The following is a 20433-nucleotide window of genomic DNA, read 5'->3' as shown; positions in this document are numbered from 1 at the left end:
AATATATAACATGATTTTAGGAAGCCGGATATGAGGCACAATTCCAGGTTTGGGGAAGTAAGTTCTGAAGCCTGAAGCCAGTTTGTAGTTGTTGTGTTTTGATGAAGTAGGCAAGCAATACGATAAATCTTTCACAATTGTTGTTAAAACATGACTTCCCTTCTCTTGTTCTGTCAAGTCCAAACATTTCCCTTGACTTTGGAGACCTTACATAAGCCCTTGCCGCCTGTCCGCTCTCATTTTCCAGAACGTTAAACGTGGCTCTCCTTGCTGGAGCAGCCGTCTTCTTTCCCTGTGCTTGCCTTAGCCCTGCCGCCCCCCTCAGAAGTGCCAAGGCCTCCTCCAGCCGACTGCCCCCTTCCCGTGGCCTCTCCTGTGGTCTGGCATGTGGCGCTTACCATCTGCTGCTCAGGCATGTTGGGTCAGGCAGATCACATTCACCCTCACACACACACTGCGCAGTGTTGGTGCGCCTGTTGATGCTATGCCTGCTGAGCCTTCTAGATTGCTGTGGGCAGAGAGAAAACTGAGTCACCTACCCATTGGTCTAAAGAGTATTGTGGAATAGTCTAGAAGTCCATGCTTGGGCTGTACACTTACCTTTCAGTGCTGTTAGTCACGGGAAATACAGCCATCAGCTATTTCAGCCTCTCAGCCTTGCGAGTTCCTTGGCCAAGGTTGGCATTTCCAGCTAATAGTTACGTTAACAGACCCTCTGTTGCTTTGGCTGATCTCTGGCAAATCTGTCAGTGGAGTTTAGGAGTGATTTTAACAAGATGGGGTCAGTGGGAGAAGGAAGCACTGCTGCTCATGAATGGAGTCACACCCAGCCGGGTAGCTGGCACAGTCTGTGCCTCAGTTTCCTCGGATGTGAAACGGTGTGTACCTGAAAGGGTTGCAATGCAGAATGGAAGGAGGCAATGGGCGTCAAGTGCTTGACAGAGTGTCTGGCACAGAGGAAATGCTCAACACATGTTAGCTGCTAATTATCACTGTGACTTTGAGCATGTGAATATGAGTGGACTGCTCTCATGTGGGCGGGCGTCATTCTGGCATCATTTCAGTACAATAATATTTGGGAAGAGCACCTTAGTCGTGGTTGTGTGGAGCAGTGGTGTGTGTGTATGGGTACCTGTGGTTCTTTGCTACCCAGGTCATCTGAATGTCTGGGGTGAAATAATTTTGCTTTAAGGTCATTTTTTTAAAAAGGTGTTTAATTTAGTGTGTGTGTGTGTGTGTGTGTGTGTGTGTATAGCTTGTCCAACCATCACCAAGATCTAATTCCAACACATTTCAACAGCCCCAAAATAAGCATTACCCAGGTGCAGTCACTCCTTCTAGTTCCCTACAGCTGCCCGGGCGACCATTGGTCTGCTTTCTGGCACTCTAAATTTGCTTCGTGATCATGGAATTATACCCTTTGTGGCATATTCATTTCTTTTAAAAATGTTTCTTTGTTTACTTATTTGAAAGAGGGAGAGAAAGGATCAGCCCCATTGGCTGGCTCACTCCTAGCTGAAGCCAAAGCTGGGAGCCAGGAACTCAATCCAGGGCCCCTACGCAAGGGACAGGAAGCCAATCGCTGGAGCCATTGCTGCTGCCTCCTGGTGTCTACATGAGCTGGAAGCTGGAGTCAGGAAGGGAGTGACTGAGGTCTTCTGAAGTGTGACGCAGGGATCTTAACGGATGTCCTAACAAGCCGAATGCCTGCTGCTTCGTTGTGACGCAGGCTGAAGAACATTCGATTGTACATGTAGACTATAGTGTGTATATCCGTTCATCAGCCGGGTGCCTCCACTTTCTATCCGTTGTGAATAATGTGGGTTTGTTGTTGTTGTTTGGGATGGGTACCTAAATATGGGATAGCAAGGTTTTATAGTTACTGTGTGTTGGTTTGGGATGAGCACCTAAATATGGGATAGCCAGGTTTTATAGTTACTGTGTGTCGAGGGGACACGCCATGCTGTTCCCTAAAGTGACTGGATTGGCATCTCAGTGCCAGGTGGTTCGACCTGTGGTTTGGGGATAATCTGAGCAGGCCCCACAGAACCAGCTGGAGAGATTGCTCATCTCTTGGTGGGCGGGCTTGCTCAGGCAGTGTCCTTTGACTGATTTGTTTTGAGCTTTTGCTGCTCTCTGGGCATGGGGATCTGACTGCTGCCTCCCCTACTCTCCCGCCATTGAAAACATGAAAAATTCACTCTTAAAAATTGCAGAAGGAAGCACTTGGACATTCCTCTTCAGTGTGCCAAACGTTCATCCTTTCTCTCACCTTCCCTCCTCGCCTGGGTTTTCTGATCCTGCCCGCCCTGGGCTCTGCATGTGGTCAGCCCGACTGAGCTGCTTTTCGTAGGCAGTGTCACAATTGCTAGCATAAAGCCCTTTTGTGTTTTTTTCCGTGGTTTAGTTTTCTGCTGTATTTTGAAGGCCTGTTTCTGGTGTCACCTTTCTGATGAAGTCTTAGCCAAGTCCCCTAAGAAGTTACCGTGTCTCTTTTCTTTCATTTTACCAATCAGGTCACTGACGGCATTCTGCCTGGTATGGCAGTTGTAATGCAGGTGCTGTGACCCTGATGAGACTAGAGGCTGTGGTCTAGATTGTAAAGGCTCGTCCGCTACAGTGCCCACTGTAACATTTGGCAGTACAGTAAGGACTTCTTGGTTAATAAATACCATAATCGGCCTGGCGTGGTGACGAAATCCTCACCTTCCAAGTTCCAGGATCCCATGTGGACACCAGTTTGTGTGCCAGCTGCTCCACTCCCCATCCAGCTCCCTACTAATGGCCTGGGAAAGCAGTAGAGGATGGTCCAAAGCTTTGGGACTTTGTACCCGCATGGGAGACTGAGAAAAAGCTTCTGGCTCCTGGCTTCAGATGGGTTCAGCTCTGGCCGTTTGGCTGTTTGGGGAGTGAACCAGTGGATAGAAGATATTGCACTCTCTCTCTCTCTAAACCTGATCTGCCTTTTCTATAAAAATAAATGAACCTTAAAAAACAAACCCATAATACTACTCATGTGCGAATTACTTTCTGTGGTCATTTGCAACATTTTAAATTTAAGATAAAATAAAGCAAGCACAAAAGTACCTTGAAAATGTTTTAGGAAAGAAAGCCTTCATAGTAGGGTCAGGGGCAGGCATTGGATGCAGTGGTGTTTGGGATGCCCATGTCCCACATTGGAATTCCTCGGTTCATGCCACAACTCTTCTTCCAATTTCATCTTTCCGCTAATATGCATCCTGGCAGGGAGCAGAAGATGGTTCAGGTTCTTGGGCCTTGCCACCCATCTGGAAGATCTGAATTGAGTTCAACTCCTGGCTTTGACCTGACTCAGTCACACCTATTGCAGGCATATGGGAGAATGAACCAAAAGATGCAAGATCTCTCTCTCTATTTCTGTCTCTCTTACTTTTTTTTTTTTTTTTAGAATTTATTGGAAGGGCAGATATACAGAGAGTAGGAGAGACAGAGAGGAAGATCTTTCGTCCAATGGTTCACTCCCCAAGCAGCTGCAACTGCTGGATCTGAGCCAATCCAAAGCCAGGAGCCAGGAGCTCTTCTGGGTCTCCCACACGGGTGCAGGGTCCCAAGGCGTTGGGCCATCCTCTCCTGCTTTCCCAGGCCACAAGCAGGGAGCTGGATGGGAAGCGGGACTGCCGGGATATGAACCGGCGCCCATATGGGATCCCGGCACGTTCAAGGCGAGGACTTTAACCACTACACTATTGCGCTGGGCCCTCTCTGTCCCTCTTATTTTTAAATAAAATAATGTAACCAAAGTATTTTAAAGCACTAATGGGGATTTGGCACTGTGGTGCAATGGGTTAAGCCAACACACCTGTAGTGCCAGCATCCCATGTGGATGCCTGTTGAAGTCCTGGTTGTTCCATTTCCCAGCTAGTGCTCTTCAGAAAGCAGCCAAAGGTAGCTCAAATCCTTGGGCTCCTGCACTCACGTGGGAGACATGGAGCAAACCCCAGGCCCCTGGCTTAGACCTAGCATGGCCTTGGCTATTGCAGTCATTTTGGGAATGAAGCAGTAGATGGAAGATCTCTCCCTCTGTCTGTCATTTCCTCTGTAACTCTGCCTTTCAAGTAGATAAATAAATCCTTAAAATAAACAAAATTAAATAATTCACTTAAAAATAACTAATGGAGTTAAAGCTCTCCATGTATAACTTCATCTTGTTCTTACTGAATCCATGTTTAGCATCTTAAAATTTAACATGATACGTACGCTCTTGCATAAGTGAGATATCTTTACATAAGAGTATTTCGGTGTGAACAACTTTTCAAATCCATACATTGTTTTTTTTCATAATGTGCATTTCCCATGAATCTTTTGAAAGCCTCGTGTACACTGTCATTTAACAGTTTTCGTGATCAAATGAGATAGATATTGGTTATCTCCACTTGTAGATGAGGAACCCAAGGCTTAGAGAATTGAAATAATTAATTCAGAGTCACAACTGGTGACTCTGAAAAGCCCAAATTTGGGTCCATGTCTGTCTGAGTCAAGGCCCATGGCTTACCTTGTAGAAAATGTAGGTAACTACTAAGTATTTTCTTGCAGAATTTATGTTTTAGAAATTACTGGACATCACTGCTTTAGCCCTTGTCCATTTTGTCCTGTTTCTCCTCCCCCTCTTTCATGTCCTTCATTGTTGTGATCTCCCATTAGATGTGCAAGTGTTATGGTGCCAGTGGAAAGCAGGCCAGCTGAACCCTTGTTTGTGAGCTATGAGTTATTGGGGGAGTCTCTTAATTTCCACAGGCCTTAGTTTCTTATTTCATAAAATGAGGAAATCACTGATTTTGATTGGGGGTTCTGGTCTGTCTGTGGACTTGTGGCAGGTGACTTTCTGTTTAACACAACATGGAATTCAGGGCACTGATGCTGTCGGTGGTACCATGATGCTTCCTGCAGACCTGGGCAGGGTGGCTCCTGACCTTTCATGCCACTCTTCAGCTGCCTGGGGCTGCTTGACCAGCAAACAGTTGAGGAGTCACTGCTAGCTCAGGAAGCTTAGGACAAGCTCGGGCCTGGACAAAGGACACACCCTGACTTGGGCTTTGGTCACAAAGAAAGCCAAAGGTTTAGTTCAGTCTTGACTCATTTACTCACTGCTTCCTCACCTTTGCCCCAATTTTACAACTGAATCATGTGAAACTAGTCTTATCCATGATCTATATTGGGGTCTGAGTTTCTGTACATCACCCTCTGCTGACCATGTGGTGATTGAAATGACAAAACAAACCAGGAGGCACAGAGGTGAGGATAAACAGTGCAAATGGATTGTTTTTGAAAATGGCAAGATCATTGATTGGGTGTTTACACAATAGTGAATGACTTTCTGATTTGAGATTTTGTGTTCTGGTTAAAAGAAATGTTTAGGGTTTGTACAGACATTAGGTTCCTAATGCTCCCACAACAAATTACCACAAGATCAGTGGCATAAAATAATAGGCACTCATTCTTGTGATTCTTTTGGAAACCTTAAGTCTGAAATCAAAGGACCACAATCCTCTGCAGGCACTAGTGGGGCGCAGTCACTGTGTATCGCACTCTCTGATCCTGGTGGTCCTTGGTGTACGACTGCACATCTCAGCCTCTGCCTCCATCTTTTCCGTGTCTTTCCTCCTGGGAGTCTTGTCTCTTTCTTTTCTCTTAGAAGGACATCAGTCCTTGGATTTGGAATCCACTCTAAGATCCAGCATTGTCTCGTTTCAAGATCCTTAAGTTCATCTGCAATTTCTTTATTGTCAAGTACAAGTACTATCCCATTTGTAGGTACTAGGGAATAGGAATTAGGCATACATTTTCAGGGGACACTCTCCAACCCATTATAGGTTATTTCTGGAAACTAAGTAAGCTCAAGTGTCGGTTTTATTTTGTTTTTGTGGCATGGCTTTCTTCAATATCTGATAAAAGCAACTCTTGCCGTAGCAAAGTCTGTCTGAGCATGAACCGGCTTCAGTCACCTGTACGCAGAGTGTTGCCCAAAACCTCTCCCACCTGGAGACCACTGCCACCTGTCATGCTGTAGAAACACCAGAACCTGAGAGAGCTGGCTGGGGTGTCAATATTGCCCACCAAAGCATCTTACCCAAGGCTTTCTTTGAACTTATTCCTTGGAAATAGAATTTATGCTGTCTTTGTTTTGGCTGTTAATGACTGATAAGCATCATCGTGACTGATGGGCTGCTCAAAAGCAGGAGAAGCAATGGGCATAATTAGCAATCATGGTTAGGGATTTAACCACTTGTGGCTTTCTCATAAGCCACCCAAGTGGCTCACAAACGTTTGACTCCCAACTTGTCTCTGTGCTCACCTGCAGTTTCCTTCATGAGAACAGAATTGATGCTTATACCTGTGGGCAGTGGAGGGGAGCAGAGCTCCACGAGTTCTTCTGCAGTGCCTGAATTTTCACTAGGGAGAAATGGAATCAAGTTTCAGCCTGTGCTAGATAGATTTGGGGTGGTTCTGAGAATGAATCCATCTGATCCTGTGACTGTTGGCAACAGAGCAGAATTCCTTGAGTGGTGCATAGGCCATAAAGAAATAGCTTAGTTTGAGTTCCTTCTGCTTTGGGATATAGAGGATGCGGGTGAAAGACAGGCTGAGGAGCTGGGGATCTCTAACAAGTGGCCTTCTATGACCTTGTTTCTGTGAGTCCTTATAGGTTGTAGTATAGTCATCCCTTGGTCTCTGCAAACCTCCTACAAGTACCAAAACCCATGCCAAAAAATCACATCTCTTAAGTAAAATGGTCTAGTGTTTGTAAAGAACCTACCTATACCACCCTCCTATGTAAGTGTTGCGTCAAAAGTTACTGTACCAGGCCCAGCGTGGTGGCCTAGTGGCTGAATTCCATACTTTGAACGTGCCGGGATCCCATATGGGTGCTGGTTCTAATCCTGGAGGCCCCGCTTCCCATCCAGCTCCCTGCCTGTGGGAAAGTAGTCAAGGTCAGTCCAAAGCCTTGGGACCCTGCACCCGGGTGGGAGACCCGGAAGAGCTGCTGGCTCCTGGCTTCGGATCGGTTCGGCTCCGGGTGTTGTAGTCACTTGGAGAGTGAATCGTGAGACAAAAGATCTTCCTCTCTGCCTTTCTTCCTCTCTCTATATATCTGACTTTGCAATAAAAGCAAATAAATCTTAAAAAAGAAGTTACTGTACCATAGGATGGAGAGAATAATGACCAGCAATGTATACATGTACAATATAGATGGATTTTTTTTTCAGATGTTTTTCCGTCCAGGGTGGGTTGAAGCAGTGAGCACAGACCCTGCAGGTGCGGAGAGCCTCTTTATTTAGTGCTGCCAGTGTCCTAGGTACTATGTTAAGGGCTTGAGATGAGCACGTAAGTTATCGCCACAATCCTGTGAGGTGCTATTGTTCCTGCTGGCTGTGGGAGTTAGATTCTCTGAAGCCACCTTGAATGCTCAGTTGGTGACTACTGAACCATTACCAGGTTGCTACAAACTGATTCAGCAACTAGCCAGTCCATACATCATCTTGTTGCATGTGTTTCTGCATGGAGGCATCTTCTTTAACGTGTACTGTAGATGGATGAATACTGTAATGTATCCCCCATCTGAATGAATCCTGTCTGGTACATGGATTTCAACACTTTCAGCATCATGCTTGGGGACCACTTTAGACAGTGAAATCACCCCAAAGCAAAAAACACAAAATACATGTAAAGTTAAATCGACCACACAAGGATAGTTATTTCTATTCTGAGAGCTGAAACAATGAGCCAGGTGCCTGGAAATGTATACCTCAAGGAACCCACTGTGCATGACAACCCATGTCCTTGGAAGCATCACTAGTATTCATTTTGAGATTCCACATAATTATAAGGATTTGCAAATACGGCTTTCTCCACTAAGAAGACTTGAGCATAAGTCTGTGATCTCCCAGACAGAAACGGAGCACGTTACTAAGTTGTTCAAAGACACACAAGGCACAGCTGGGATCCACATGCTATTGTATTTCAGTGTCAGAGAGGGCAGACCCCTCCTTGGATGCAGGGAGGGCTCCAAAGAATGGCTTCTGTGCCCTGTGTTCAAAACTGTGTACTAGGCTTCCCCTGATTTGTTACAGCTGGGAACCCAAAACATCGGGCCTGTTTTCTGCATCGAGTCTAGCAAAAGCAGGTGGTGCGGGAGGGAGGGGTGAGCCAACAGAGGGCTCATGACACTTACAAGGGAGTCGCCCCCAGCTCTACAGCAGCGATGAGCATCCACTCCTGTAGAGATTTTCATTTTGCAGTGTGGACTCCTGCGACTCTGAGCTGAGCCCATCAGCTCTGTCTTTGGAAGGGCGTTTGGTGAGTGCGGGTCAGTGCAGTTCCTCAGCCTGGTGCCCGAAAGGCCTAAGTTTTCCCTGACACTCTGTGGCTGGAGGTTCCAGTGCCCGGTTTCCAAGTAGCTATGAAAGAGGTGTTGTGTCTCAACCCCAACTTCCTGAAGAAACCAGCAGGTCACAGAACTAGCAGTCCTGGAAGACACTGCGCCCCAGAGGAAAGCACCTGTCCAAGCACAGAGGATGAGGGTGCCCTGTGCTGCAAGAATCCTCTTCCAGGGCCAGCACTTTGATCTTCTGGAGAGGCAGGGGGGATGGGGAGGGTCTTGGGGCTGTTCCTGGATCAGGGCCTCAGATCCCACGAGGAGAAGGTCAGGGCTGTAGAGGAAGTCAGCTAGTCCCAGTACACAAAGATGACTTTTAAAGGTTTGCTTCCACAACAGCCCACAGCATCCCTCTTCTCCTTTTGAGAATTGAGTTAGCCAATCTCCATGACGTTGGAAGTTCTCTTCTTACACATCCTGTGATCTGGATTTCCTGGAGCTTCTAGATAATCTTAACCTTTTGTTTGGGAAGTAAATTCTGCTAAGATAGTGTATCCTGTTAGTCACTAAAGTCGTATTTAGTCTGGTTAAGAAGGATTTGCAAGATGCCGGTTATGGGCCATATGCTTTATTCCTTTGTGCCCTCTTAGGAAATAATTTTGGTGAGACTGTGTACCCAAAGATGGTGTCTAAAAACCTCCTTATTTTTTTTTAAGTATGTGTGTGTGTGTGTGAGTTCACAGATCAAAAACATTTGACATACATGTAAGAGCATCTGTAATTTGAAAACTGTAACCACTGCTCAGGGCAAGAGGTAATTCTTGTTAATTCTTGTTCTGATCGTCTCTCAACTCTCATGAAGTCACGTCCTCATTTCTCCTTATAGCTTTACTTCTCTCATGCGCCTTAAAGATGTAGCGATGGGAGTTCAAGTGCAGCAGTCCAAATGGCAGCTTGGCACGTCTGCATCCTGTAGCAGAGTGTAGCGGTCCTGGCATCCCTGCTTCTGATCTGGCTTCCCCTGCCGCATGTGTGGGAGAACTGAGTGGAACTCCTGGCTCCTGGCATCAGGTTGGCCCAGCACTGGCGGTGTGGGCATTTGTGGCATCAACCAACAGCTCTTGGTTTCTCTTCCTTTCATTTTGCCTTTCAAATAGATGAAAATAAATAAGTACATGAAAAGAAAAAGAAAGATGTTGTAGTCTTGCCTGCTGTTGAACTTTACGTATGTGGGGTCAAGCTGTGTTCCCGTGTGACTCCGTTTATTGGCTCACCCTTGACTGATGCGTCCATGCTGCCATGTGGAGCTCAGCCGGACTTCCCCTGACTTGTTACAGGCGTGGTGGCCTAGTGGCTAAAGTCCTCACCTTGAATGTGCTGGGATCCCATATGGGTGCTGGTTCTAATCCTGGAGGCCCCGCTTCCCATCCAGCTCCCTGCCTGTGGGAAAGTAGTCAAGGTCAGTCTAAAGCCTCATTGTCTTATGTGATGTGTTTCATTTCCTGTGCCCCTTCTACCATTACAGGGAAAAGGTGCAAAGGGAGGAGGCCATCTTGGTTCTTATTTCACATGAAAGAATTTCCGTGTGGACAGCAGTCAGGAGGGGGGCTTCCAAGACAGGGAAGGCCCGAGCTCTGGTAGGGGCAGTCTTGCAAGCACATGTTTTTTTGTTTGTTTTGAAAGAGAGTAGAACACAGAAGGGTGGAGGCAAAGCTCACCACAGGGCCAGAACTGTAATCCTGTTTAACTTATCAAAACAAAAAGCCACCAGAAGGGTGTGATTGCTAGTTTCTTTTTATTCTCATAATAAGTGAAGAACTCGGGGTGGGAACCGCGGCCTCTTCGCTGGCATTTTGCCCTTCCAAAGGCAGCTTCTGGGGAGAAGCAAGCATCCTGTGTCATTTCAAAGGGACTCCCCCTTTTCTCATTCCAACAGCAACCTGCCCGTAACTACCTGTTAACCCATCTGCCACGTTACAGGGGACTTCAGAAAGTTAATGGATGGGCCCGACATGGTAGCCTAGTAGCTATCTGCACTGGGATCCCTTATGGGCGCCCGTTCGTGTCCTGGATACTCTCTTTCCCATCCAGCTCCCTGCTTTTGGCCTGGGAAAGCAGTAGAGGATGACCCAAAGCCCTGGGACCCTGCACCTGAGTGGGAGACCTGGAAGAGGCTCTTGGCTTCAGATCGGCTCAGCTGTGGCCATTGTAGCCACATGGGGAATGGACAAGCAAATGGAAGATCTCTCTGCTTCTGTTCTCTCTGTAAATCTCACTTTCCAATAAAAATAAATTTTTTTTTTGAAGAAAGTTAATGAAAAATGAAATTTAAGGATAAGTTTATGCTGGCCCTCAAACCACCCTGAAATCTATGTCTGATCTTCTTACTGCTTCTTTTCCATGGACTTTTCTTGAAACCCTCTATGTGTTCCACTTCGTTCTTTTGTTCTGCTCGGTGGGCATTAGTGTGCTTTCCACTTTGGGACTATGTAACATGGTGAAGATTTTAAAGCTAAAAAAAGTAAGGGTGAAATTGTTCCTCCCGCAGCCCTCCGTCCTCCCATTTGCTCAGATTTGTCTCAGCACCTTGGCACTGCCTAGCTCTCTTGCCTGGAATATTCTCCGGGTGCCTCTGCCTGGATTGCTCACCCTTTGGTCCAGATCTCAACATACTGTACTTTTACCAGACAGTTCATCCCCGAGCACCCTGTGTGACACAGAAAGCCCTGCCCCCTCATTGTGGGTTTCTTCACAGTCCTGGTCATCGCCTGACATAAGTATGTGTTCGTCATCTGCTTCCTCCCGCAAGGCTGTAAGCCTGTCTTTCATAAGTTTCAACAACTAAAATATGTTGATTGTTTGATGAGCTCAAAGACACGGGGGTGGGGTGACTTCAAGGTCATGGGTCACTGTCAGCTGCTGCTCAGGCCTGGGGGTGGGGGGAGAAGGTGAGGTGCCTTGGTTGGATCATGTTGAGCCTGTACTGTCCATTAGATATCCAAGTGGAGCTGGGAAGCCTGTAATTGGGGTGAACATCTGAGCTGGGCATATAGGTCAGAAGCTGGAAACATTTCTCATGTGGACACTATTGAAAGGCATGGATGATGGGCGTGGGTGTGAGCAGAGCCTAGGCACCTCCTGAGTGGGGGAGATGAGAACACTCACTCTACTTGTTTCACGGGGGTCAGGTCAGGACCATCTGCCAGCCTGGGAAGTAGGACACAGGCTCGAGCATGGGGCACTCAAGGGGGTCGATGTGTATCGTAGAGGGCTCCCAGGAAAAGGGTGCCCGATGTTTTCCTGCCTTCATGCTGTGGGTGTCACATGTGTGGTGCTGGAGGAAATAATTGTTAGCCAGGTGGTTCAGTGCAGCGGTGTGGGGAGCGGTCGGTGGCGGGCTCCAGAGGCAGTGGGACAATGTGGGATCCTGAGGAGGAAGAATGATTGGATGGTAAATCAGCTAGGAGAGAGGAGCTGGAGTGTCTGTCCTTGAAGCAGGAAAGGAAGAGGGACAGAGAGGGAGGAAGAGAGGAGGAGAGGAAGGAAGGTAGGAGGGAGGCAGCGAGAGAGGAGGGGAGGGAAGAGCCGTAAGGGGAGGGGAGGGAGATAAAGCATTTCAGGTGAAACACCTGTTCCTTCTCCAGGAGGCTTAGAGGGAGAGGGCAAAGCACAACGGGAAGGACCAGCAGGCCTCGGACAGCACAGAGAGGTTGGACAGGACAGTCTTTGGGTTTTTTTTTTTTTTTTAACCTTTGGTTGCTTGTTCACTGGAGATTTTATCTCTGCATTATTTGCAGTCTTAAACCAGTGCCTGCTGACACATGGCCCGGGGTGGGGAGGGCAGTCACGTTAATGGCATGGCTGGGGTGGGCAGCTGGCCTGTGTCTGGTGTTTGTGGGTCAGGGGGTGTCTTGGGAGAAAGCTTCAGTGCTGACTCGGCACAGGGCAGCTGTGGCTCCAGGCTCAGATGGTCCCAAGGGATCCATCCCCTTGAAAGAAAAAGACTCCTGGCTGATTGGGTCTCATGCCCCTGGGATGAGCAGGGTGACACCTGGGGCTGTTCTCATCCCACTGTGGGAGTGGCAGCAGCTGCTGCTTGCTGTGTAACCTTAGAGTCACCGCTGAAAAGGCCTGAAGTTCATAAAGTATTTATCATCTGCAGATGGTGGGCCACAGGGGCCTTGGGACCTTTGCATGGGAGTCTCCTCCCTGACATACACACCTTGAATCCCTTCTGAATCTAGGGTACCCAGAGGCTCCCAGGCTGCTGCTGGCTTTTCTGTTCAAGTCTCTTTGGCATAAGGGTCCAAAGTTGTAAGTCAAAGTGGATTAGTACCTCCGCTGCATGGTGGTACAGGAGGGAGCTGGGACTAGCACACAGAGTGCAGGGTCAATCAGGAGCCTGTGGATGAGGCCCCCTGTAACAGGTGCTTCTGCTACTGATGAAGGGTTAGGGTTAGGGTTCATTTTCCCTTGGTATAGTATTTTAGAAAAAAAAAAGGTGGGGAGGGTTAATTGTTTCACAGTAGGACCCCACTTTTCCTGTGCCCCAAAGAAACCTGGCTTGTGACTAGTGAAGGACAACATGGCGGGAATGAGGTCCAGATGGCGGACACAGCTCAGGAACCCAGAGTGGGTCAGATTGGCGCCGGGAGGGCTGGCCTCAGGCCAACACTGCTGGTGAGGTTCCCCTCCCCGCCACCCTTGAGGGGCTGACAGCTCTCGAAGCTCTTCACTGTTTGACATTATCCCCTGGGTTTCAGAGACAAGCAGAGCTGGAGGCTCCTCTGGGGTGTTGGGGGAACACTTCTGCTAATGAGGGCAGGGCTCAGCTTGCTGTGGGCAGAACTCAGGAGGCACTCCTGGGTCTGGAGAGAGCACCAGCCAGAGGGAGGAGACTGGGATTGTGAGAGAGTATGGCACTGGCCAGAGAAGCGGCTTTGAATGGCCTCTGTTCTCCCCCTGACCCCCAAAAAGATTGATTTATTTGAAAGGTGGAGTTAGAGAGAGCAGGAGAGACAGAGCTTCTAGCTCCCTAAGTGGCCACCATGGTTGGAGCTAGACCAGGCAGAAGCAAAGAGCTCCATCCGGGTCTCCTCTCTGGGTTCAGGGATCCAGGCACTTAGGCCATGCTGGGCTGCTTTCCCAAGTGCATTAGCAGGAAGCTGAATCAGAAGCTGGGACTTGAACTGGTGCTCATATGGGCTGCTGGCATCACAGGCCTCAGTTTAACTGATTGGACCACAATGCCAGCCCTAGCTTTGATTGTATTAAAACAAGGAAGGACATTGAGGCTTAAGAAAGTAAGAAATAGCTTGATTATTCGTGTTTTACTGTTTGCTCAGGTAAACGCTGGCTGACTTCCAGACCTACTCTAGGGAAGTTTCACAGAAGGTGGCAGCATGTTTTGTCTGTGATTTCCTTTGTCTACTCTTGCTTCGTTCACCAAGAACCTCTCTTTTAATTAAGAAAAATTGTATAAAACATGTAGATTTCATGTTTTTCATGATTTAGAAGCCTAGGGGTTCCTCCCCTCTTCTCTGTCCCTGTGTCCCCCTGTTATCATACATTTATGTGTTGGAAGGTTACACTGGTTACTACTCTGTACTGGAGCTTTGCTGAGGCCCTGTGGGGGTGAGATGAAGTGATGTAGCCGCTGCCCTTGAGGAATGCAGTCAGCCTGCTGAGTGGAGACTTACAAAATAAAGCAGATCTGGGGACATTGTCGGCAAGGAACTAGGGTGTCCGTTCCCCACCGAGGTGTATTTGCCATGGTGGCCCTTGCTGTGTGGGCTGCAGCTTTTGCTGGAAGCTGTGCATGAGTTCTGGATGATTAGAGGAGGGTATGCTTCCCGGGAAAAACTTCTAGAAAATTGGCTGGTTTTGTTGCAGAACAGCATCTCCAGTGCCCTCTCCCCCAAATTAGTGGAGATATTGCTGTGGAACCCCCAAAGCTCAGTTCACCGGCTGAAGCACAGGGAACCAAGTAGCTGTTGCCAAGCAGAGCTGGAGACTGGGTGGTTGTTAAATCCCTGGGCTCTCTGAGGAGTTAGGGCTGAAGATTCTTATGGACTGAATTCAGGACACAGAGGTATGTGATAAGCTCATGTCTGAGTTCCTGGTTGGACAGCCATGCTTGTGAGCTGGCCGTGCTCTGTAGAGAATTTATGATGGCCAGGTGGGCTCTAGTTGGTCTGAGGGGTTTCCATGTGAGTGAAGATTACCTTTGGCCCCAGACCTGGAATTTCCCTGTCTGGGCCTGGGATTCCCCAACACAAACTCCTTCAGACATTCCTCGTCTGTAGGGCCTTATCTATGGAAAGAGCAGATGACTGCTTGAGTCTCGCGATTGGAATCCTGGCAGCCAGCCATGCAACTCTGAATTCAGTGTATTCTTTTGATAAAGGACAAGCAAGAAGTCCTGCAGCAAAGGGAGACAGGTGAGAGGCTGTGTCCTGCCTTTGCCTCTTAGTTGGTCTCAGTTGCTGCTGCACTTGGAGGTGCATCGCAGGCCATAGATAGCATCTTGGCTTTGAAGTCAGAGACCGGGAGGCTGTCCTTGGAGACCCTCTGGTCAGTGGTGAGTAGAGCAGCTTAACATTCTTGCCTCTGAATGTTAACTGGGATTATGCCTGAGACCTTTCCTCCTCTGGTGGTTGAATAGCATGAAGAATAAGACACAGGAGCCCTTGGTTCAAGCACTGGCTAGATGCTCACATAATGCCATGGAGGCTTCTCATTGGCTCTAAGAGCTGCTTAGCCAAAAAGACATTGAAGCCAGTGCCCTTCCTTTATCAACACTTGTCCAGTTGAACAAGTGAAGCTCTGTCCGACTTCCCTTTGCTGCATTTCCTTGGGTTTCCTGTTCTCTCCAGTTCTCCGATGCCCTTTTTCAGACCATTCCTCTGGTCTCATGGCTTCTGTGGAGACATGAAATAAATGCATGTGTGTTTTTTCTGCATCGAGGTCTCTACCCAGCTCTTGAGCATAACCCCAGATCTTCCATGGCTGCCTGAGTGTCCTGCAGGTTTTCCCAGCTAGGTGTCCATCCATTGTGTCCTAGTCGAAACTGTCACCTGTACACATCACCCCTCTTGCTGGACCTGTGTGGACCCCTCTCTGATGCTGCTGACATGGGCCCCCCTTATTTCCACTGTCACTACTATTCCATGGTTCATACCCTGCTCACTTTCAGCTCAGCTACTATTTTGTTGAAAATCATGTATGTCTGAGGGGTCCTTGCCAAGTCGTTGGGAGATATATATAGTGAAGAAAGTATGCAGGAATCTGAAATTTTTTTCTTGCACCAAAATGAACTGATTCATAATTTCAGTTTTTTGCGCTTGTGAACAGGTACCCTTGCATTTGTATAACAATAGAAACAAAATTTTCCTATAGCTCAAGAACTCTCCTTGTAGCTCTCACCAAGCAGGGTGGAGAACTGGGTTGCTGCTTGGGTTGTGGCCGGTGTGTGGGCTTCTTTCTGCCTCTTCCAGGGGAACCTTGCCTGTCTCCTCCACCATTCCTGCTTGCAGTGACCTCAAGGTACCCTGCTGCTGGGACCTCAGTGAGCATGGCATGAAAACCACCTGCCCCTCTGTGATGGGGGATTGCGGAGGTCTCCCAAGCCAACTACTTGCTCCTTCTGCATCTGGAGTTGTTTCTAGAAGATCCAGTGCTGACTAGCCTCAGAATCCCTTTGATCACCTGTCACAGTTCACAAAACAGAGCCCTGACAACTCTGGTGCTGTGTTCCATCGGACTCTAGATTATTGTTTCTGCTTCGCCTCCCTCCACTCTCACCCTGTGCTGTGGTCTTGCAAGAATTCTTGGAATTCCCCAGCTCTGCGGGCACTGGAAGCTGATTCTCCTGCAGAAATCCCTTTACTGTGGTTGTCAGTCTCCACTCCAGCTAGATGTGGTCCCCTCCCTTCTTTATTATTGTTTTTTTAATTGAAAGGCAGATTTTACGGAGGATAGAGAGATCTTCCATCCATTAATTCACTCCGCGAATGGCCATAACTGCTGAGCAGGGCCAGACCAAAGCCAAGAGCCACTAGCCTCTTCTAGGTCTCCAGTATGGGTACAGGGTCCCAAGCAGTTGGGCTGTCTGCTGTTTTCCCAAGCACATTAGCAGGGAGCTGGACAGGAAGTGGAGCAACTGAAACTCAAACTCACATCCAAGTGGGATGCCAACACTGCAAGAGGTGGCTTAACCTGAGGCTGGTACTCATGAAACCTCTGCAACCTCCCTTCTTAACACATACGCTTTCTTCTTTCTCACTCCCTACTCCTTCATGATTCTATCTGCATCTTTAAAAAATGTAATTGTAATGAGCTGATTGCATTATAGTCACATTAAGGACAGAGACAATGTCCTACTTATTTTCATATCCTTCAGATACCGTCTCCTTACCCAACATGTAGCAGGTATCCCTGCCCTTTTGTTGAGTAGACAAACAGCTGAATCAGCAAATAAATTTGATAAGCCTTTTAAAGGTAGCATAGGCAGGGTACAAGGGCATTGTTTGCTTCCCCTTTCACTGGTTCATTAGTCTTATTTTTGTGTAATTATTTATTTAAAAGAGAAACAAGGAGATCTTTCATTTGCTGATTTGACTGCATAAAACCTATAGTCGCTGATGCCAGGACAAGAAGTTCAATCTGGGCCTCCCACATGGGTATCAAACACCTGTTGCTTCTCTGGAGGGCAAGCTGGAACTCAAACCCAGGCACTCTAATATCTTAAAAAGTGCCAGGCTGAGGGGATTTGTGTTTCAGCCTTGATGGATGCATCAGTCAGGATGAGCAAACAGGGGGTGATCCTGAGAACAGTGTGGTCTGAGTCCCTGAGAGTGGCTGCTTTTCCCCACACCACAGCTTGCTTTGTCAGACACAACCTCTGACCTACAGCCAGAGCCACTTCAGGAGCCCGCCCAGCCCCCTGCCAACAAGCCCGGGGCTGACTCAGGTGGCTGGCTTCCTGGCCGCCTTGCTTTTGGCATCCCGTTCCCACCTCCAGCCCCAGTTCTCTTGAGTGGGCCCTGGTTGTCTTTTTGAAGTTTAAGACCTTGTTTGGCATCCTGACCTGGCGCTGCCACTTGCTGGGTGGTCCCTGCTGCTGAAGTGGTGAAGTACTTTGCTTCCTGTTTTTGGAGAGTTACTCAGTGCCAATTTCTTGCGTTTGTGGCATCTTGACATTTACCATCAGATGTTATCTGTCCTTCTCAGAGGCTGTCCAGATCCGCAGGTGCCTTTCTGGTTGTCTTTAACTGGGTTTTATCTTTCAACATCCCTAAATAGTGCAATTCTCTTTAGCTTGGCCACTGTCCTTCTGATCCTGATGCCTCTCATAGGAGTTACTTCATTGCGTTTTGATTTACCTCCCCCACCTGCTCCTGACCCCTCTGTAGCAGTGTCCACACTTTAACCAGGTGGAAGCTATTTAAAGACTGCTGATGTTACATCACAGCCCTTCTCAGACCCTTCTAACCTGTGGGTTACTTTTGACAACAAGGACCACGATGGATGGAGGATGTGAGAGGCATCCAGCCTGAGCTGCCTCCCACCCCAACTTCTTTTTCTGTGTCCAATGTTCCTTTTTTCAAATGTTTGCACCTGATTTCCTCCTTCCCTGGGCCTTGTATTCCTTGGCCCTCCTCTCTGATCTTTTTTTTTTTTTTAACATTTATTAATTTATTTGAAAATCAGAGTTGGAGACAGAGAAACAGAGCTTTCTTTCATCTGATGGTTCATTTGACAAACAGCTGCATCGGCTGGGGCTGTGCCAGGCCAAAGCTAGGAGCCTGAAGCCCCATCCTGCTCTCCCATGAGGTTGCATAGGCTCAGACCCCTGGGGCCATCTTAGGCTGCTTTCTTAGGTGAGTTATCAGGGAGTTGGAGCACAAGTTGTGTAGCAGGGACTTGAGGCAGCTCCCATGTGGGATGCCTACAATGCTGGTGTTGAGTTAACCCCTTATACCGCAATTCCTCCTGTTCCCCTCTGTTCTTTCAACTTGAAACTCAAACACCCCTTAACCCCCGTTGCCCAAATGATGGCCACCTCCAGAAGATTTTCCATCTGCCTCTTTTGCCTAACAGTTACAACGGACTCTTTCCTCGTCACACTCATCATGGGTTTTGATTGTACAGTCGTTCCTTCATGCAGGAGCCCAGGTCCCTTATGAGACTTCAGTCAGGGGGCTGTTTTGCTCTTGTCTTATTGAATCGTGTGATTAATGTGTAGTCAGTGGTTCGCACATATTATTACATGATGTGAGTAGCCCTGAGTGTGCCCACTTGTTCTGTCCCATAGACGTTAACTGGGGCTGTGTATGCGCATGTCCTGTTATAAAGGATCAAGCATGAACTGTCTGCTCCTCCTACTGCATGGCACGTGAAAGAATGGGGATGTGTTGTGGCTCCAGTAGTACAATTGGTTAGCGTGCGGTACTTATAAGAATGGGGATGTGATATTTAGTACTTCCGTTTCTTGGTGGAAGCAGAATTCTGTAGAAGGTGATGCTGTGGAAAGAATTGATCATTTTCACTGATTTAAACAGTGGTGGAAGGCACTGCTTGGGGTAGGTAGCTATGACCCAACACTGTGCTGCACGTGTCCTGTGCCCTTCCTACTCACTGTCTCCTTTGCTCACCTGAGGCCTCAGCCCACCCTGCCCTGTGGATTGCCTCTCTTGCCTTAGTGGCTGGGATCCTCTGTGCTGAATTTTATGTTGAACTTGAGTGGTCACCTCCACCCAGGTGTCTGCTCCTACCTGTTTCATGTGCTTTTTAAAGTGACCTTTTGTGGGTTTGCTTGATTTTGATTGTCCTCTTGCATTATGTTTAATCATGGAGAGGGGTTTTCAGAAAGTTCATGGAAGATGCTTATTAGAAAAAAGCTATGCATGGATTGAAAACATGTTTTGTGCCCAAATAAATTCATTTTTGACTCATTTTTCTTCGCAGATACCCTGGTATCTATGTAATGCATTGTATAGGATATTGCATGTGTTTTTCATTTGTACTGCGTGTTGCATACAGGGGATGTGTAGCCCATTGCTTGTGTATATATTACAAAGCCCGCCTCATTCCTTCTGTTTGATACCACAGTGGCAACAATCCGTATTCTTCATTTGGAGCAACTCTAGCAAGGGATGATGAGAAGAACTTGTGGAGTCTGCCTCATGACGCGTCGCACACAGAGGCTGACGACGATAGAATCCTGTACAACTTGATAGTCATTCGTAATCAGCAGGTCAAGGACTCCGAGGTAAACACTTCTCTTTTTTCTATGTTCAATATATTTTTAATACCTTTCCTAAATAAGCACACACACACACACACACACACACATACACACACAATTTATTTGAAAGGTAGAGAGGAAGGGAAGAAAGGAAGAGAGAAAAAGAGACGGAGAGAGAGCCCTTTTTTGTCATTGGAAAGTCAGATATACAGAGAGAAGGGGAGACAGACAGAAAGATCTTCTGTCTGCTGATTCTCTCAGCAAGTGATTGCAACGGCCAGAGCTGCGCTGATTTGAAGCTGGGAGTCCAGAGACTCTTCCAGGTCTCCCCCTCGGGTGCAGGGTCCCAAGACTTTGGGCTGTCCTCAGCTGTTTTCCCAGGCCACAAGCAGGGAGTTGGATGGGAAGTGGGGTGGCCAGGCTTAGAACCGGCACTCATATGGGATCCCGGGGCATGTGCAAGGCAAGGACTTTAGCCACTAGGCTACAGTGCTGGGCCCTGAGAGAGAGAGAGATCTTTCATCTGCTAGTTCACTTCCCAAATGCTTGCAACATCCAGGGGCAGGTTAGGCAAAATCTGGGAACTGAAATTCCTCTGACTCTCCCAGGGAGGTGGCAGGGACTCCAGTATTTGGGCCATCATTTGCTGCCTGTCAGGTGCATTATCAGGTAGCTGGATCAGAAACAGGTGGGACTGGATGCAGCATCAAGTGGCAGGTTAACTTGCTGCACCGCAGTGCCCGCCTGTGCCAAGCACCTTTCGACATTTTGCTATCTGCAGAGAACTGTGAGGAGACCAGCTGGAAAGTGAATGAAGGATGAGCTGTTTGAA

The 20433-nt window shown here is 47.8% G+C and overlaps 1 protein-coding gene across 1 annotated transcript in view; it reads left to right on the top strand.

Annotated features, from left to right (window-relative positions):
• Positions 1 to 20433, top strand: part of MREG (melanoregulin) — a 56852-nt gene that overhangs the window by 811 nt on the left and 35608 nt on the right. Inside the window, exon 2 of the mRNA XM_004576847.4 lies at positions 19466 to 19625. Within this exon, the coding sequence (XP_004576904.2) occupies positions 19466 to 19625 (160 nt within the window). The remainder of the gene's footprint in view (positions 1 to 19465; positions 19626 to 20433) is intronic.

The sequence above is a fragment of the Ochotona princeps genome, chromosome 5 (genome assembly GCF_030435755.1).
Source record: "Ochotona princeps isolate mOchPri1 chromosome 5, mOchPri1.hap1, whole genome shotgun sequence".
In the NCBI taxonomy this organism is placed as follows: Eukaryota; Metazoa; Chordata; class Mammalia; order Lagomorpha; family Ochotonidae; genus Ochotona; species Ochotona princeps.
Note: the sequence above shows the minus strand (reverse complement) of the source record. Positions and strands in the feature narration are given on the sequence as shown.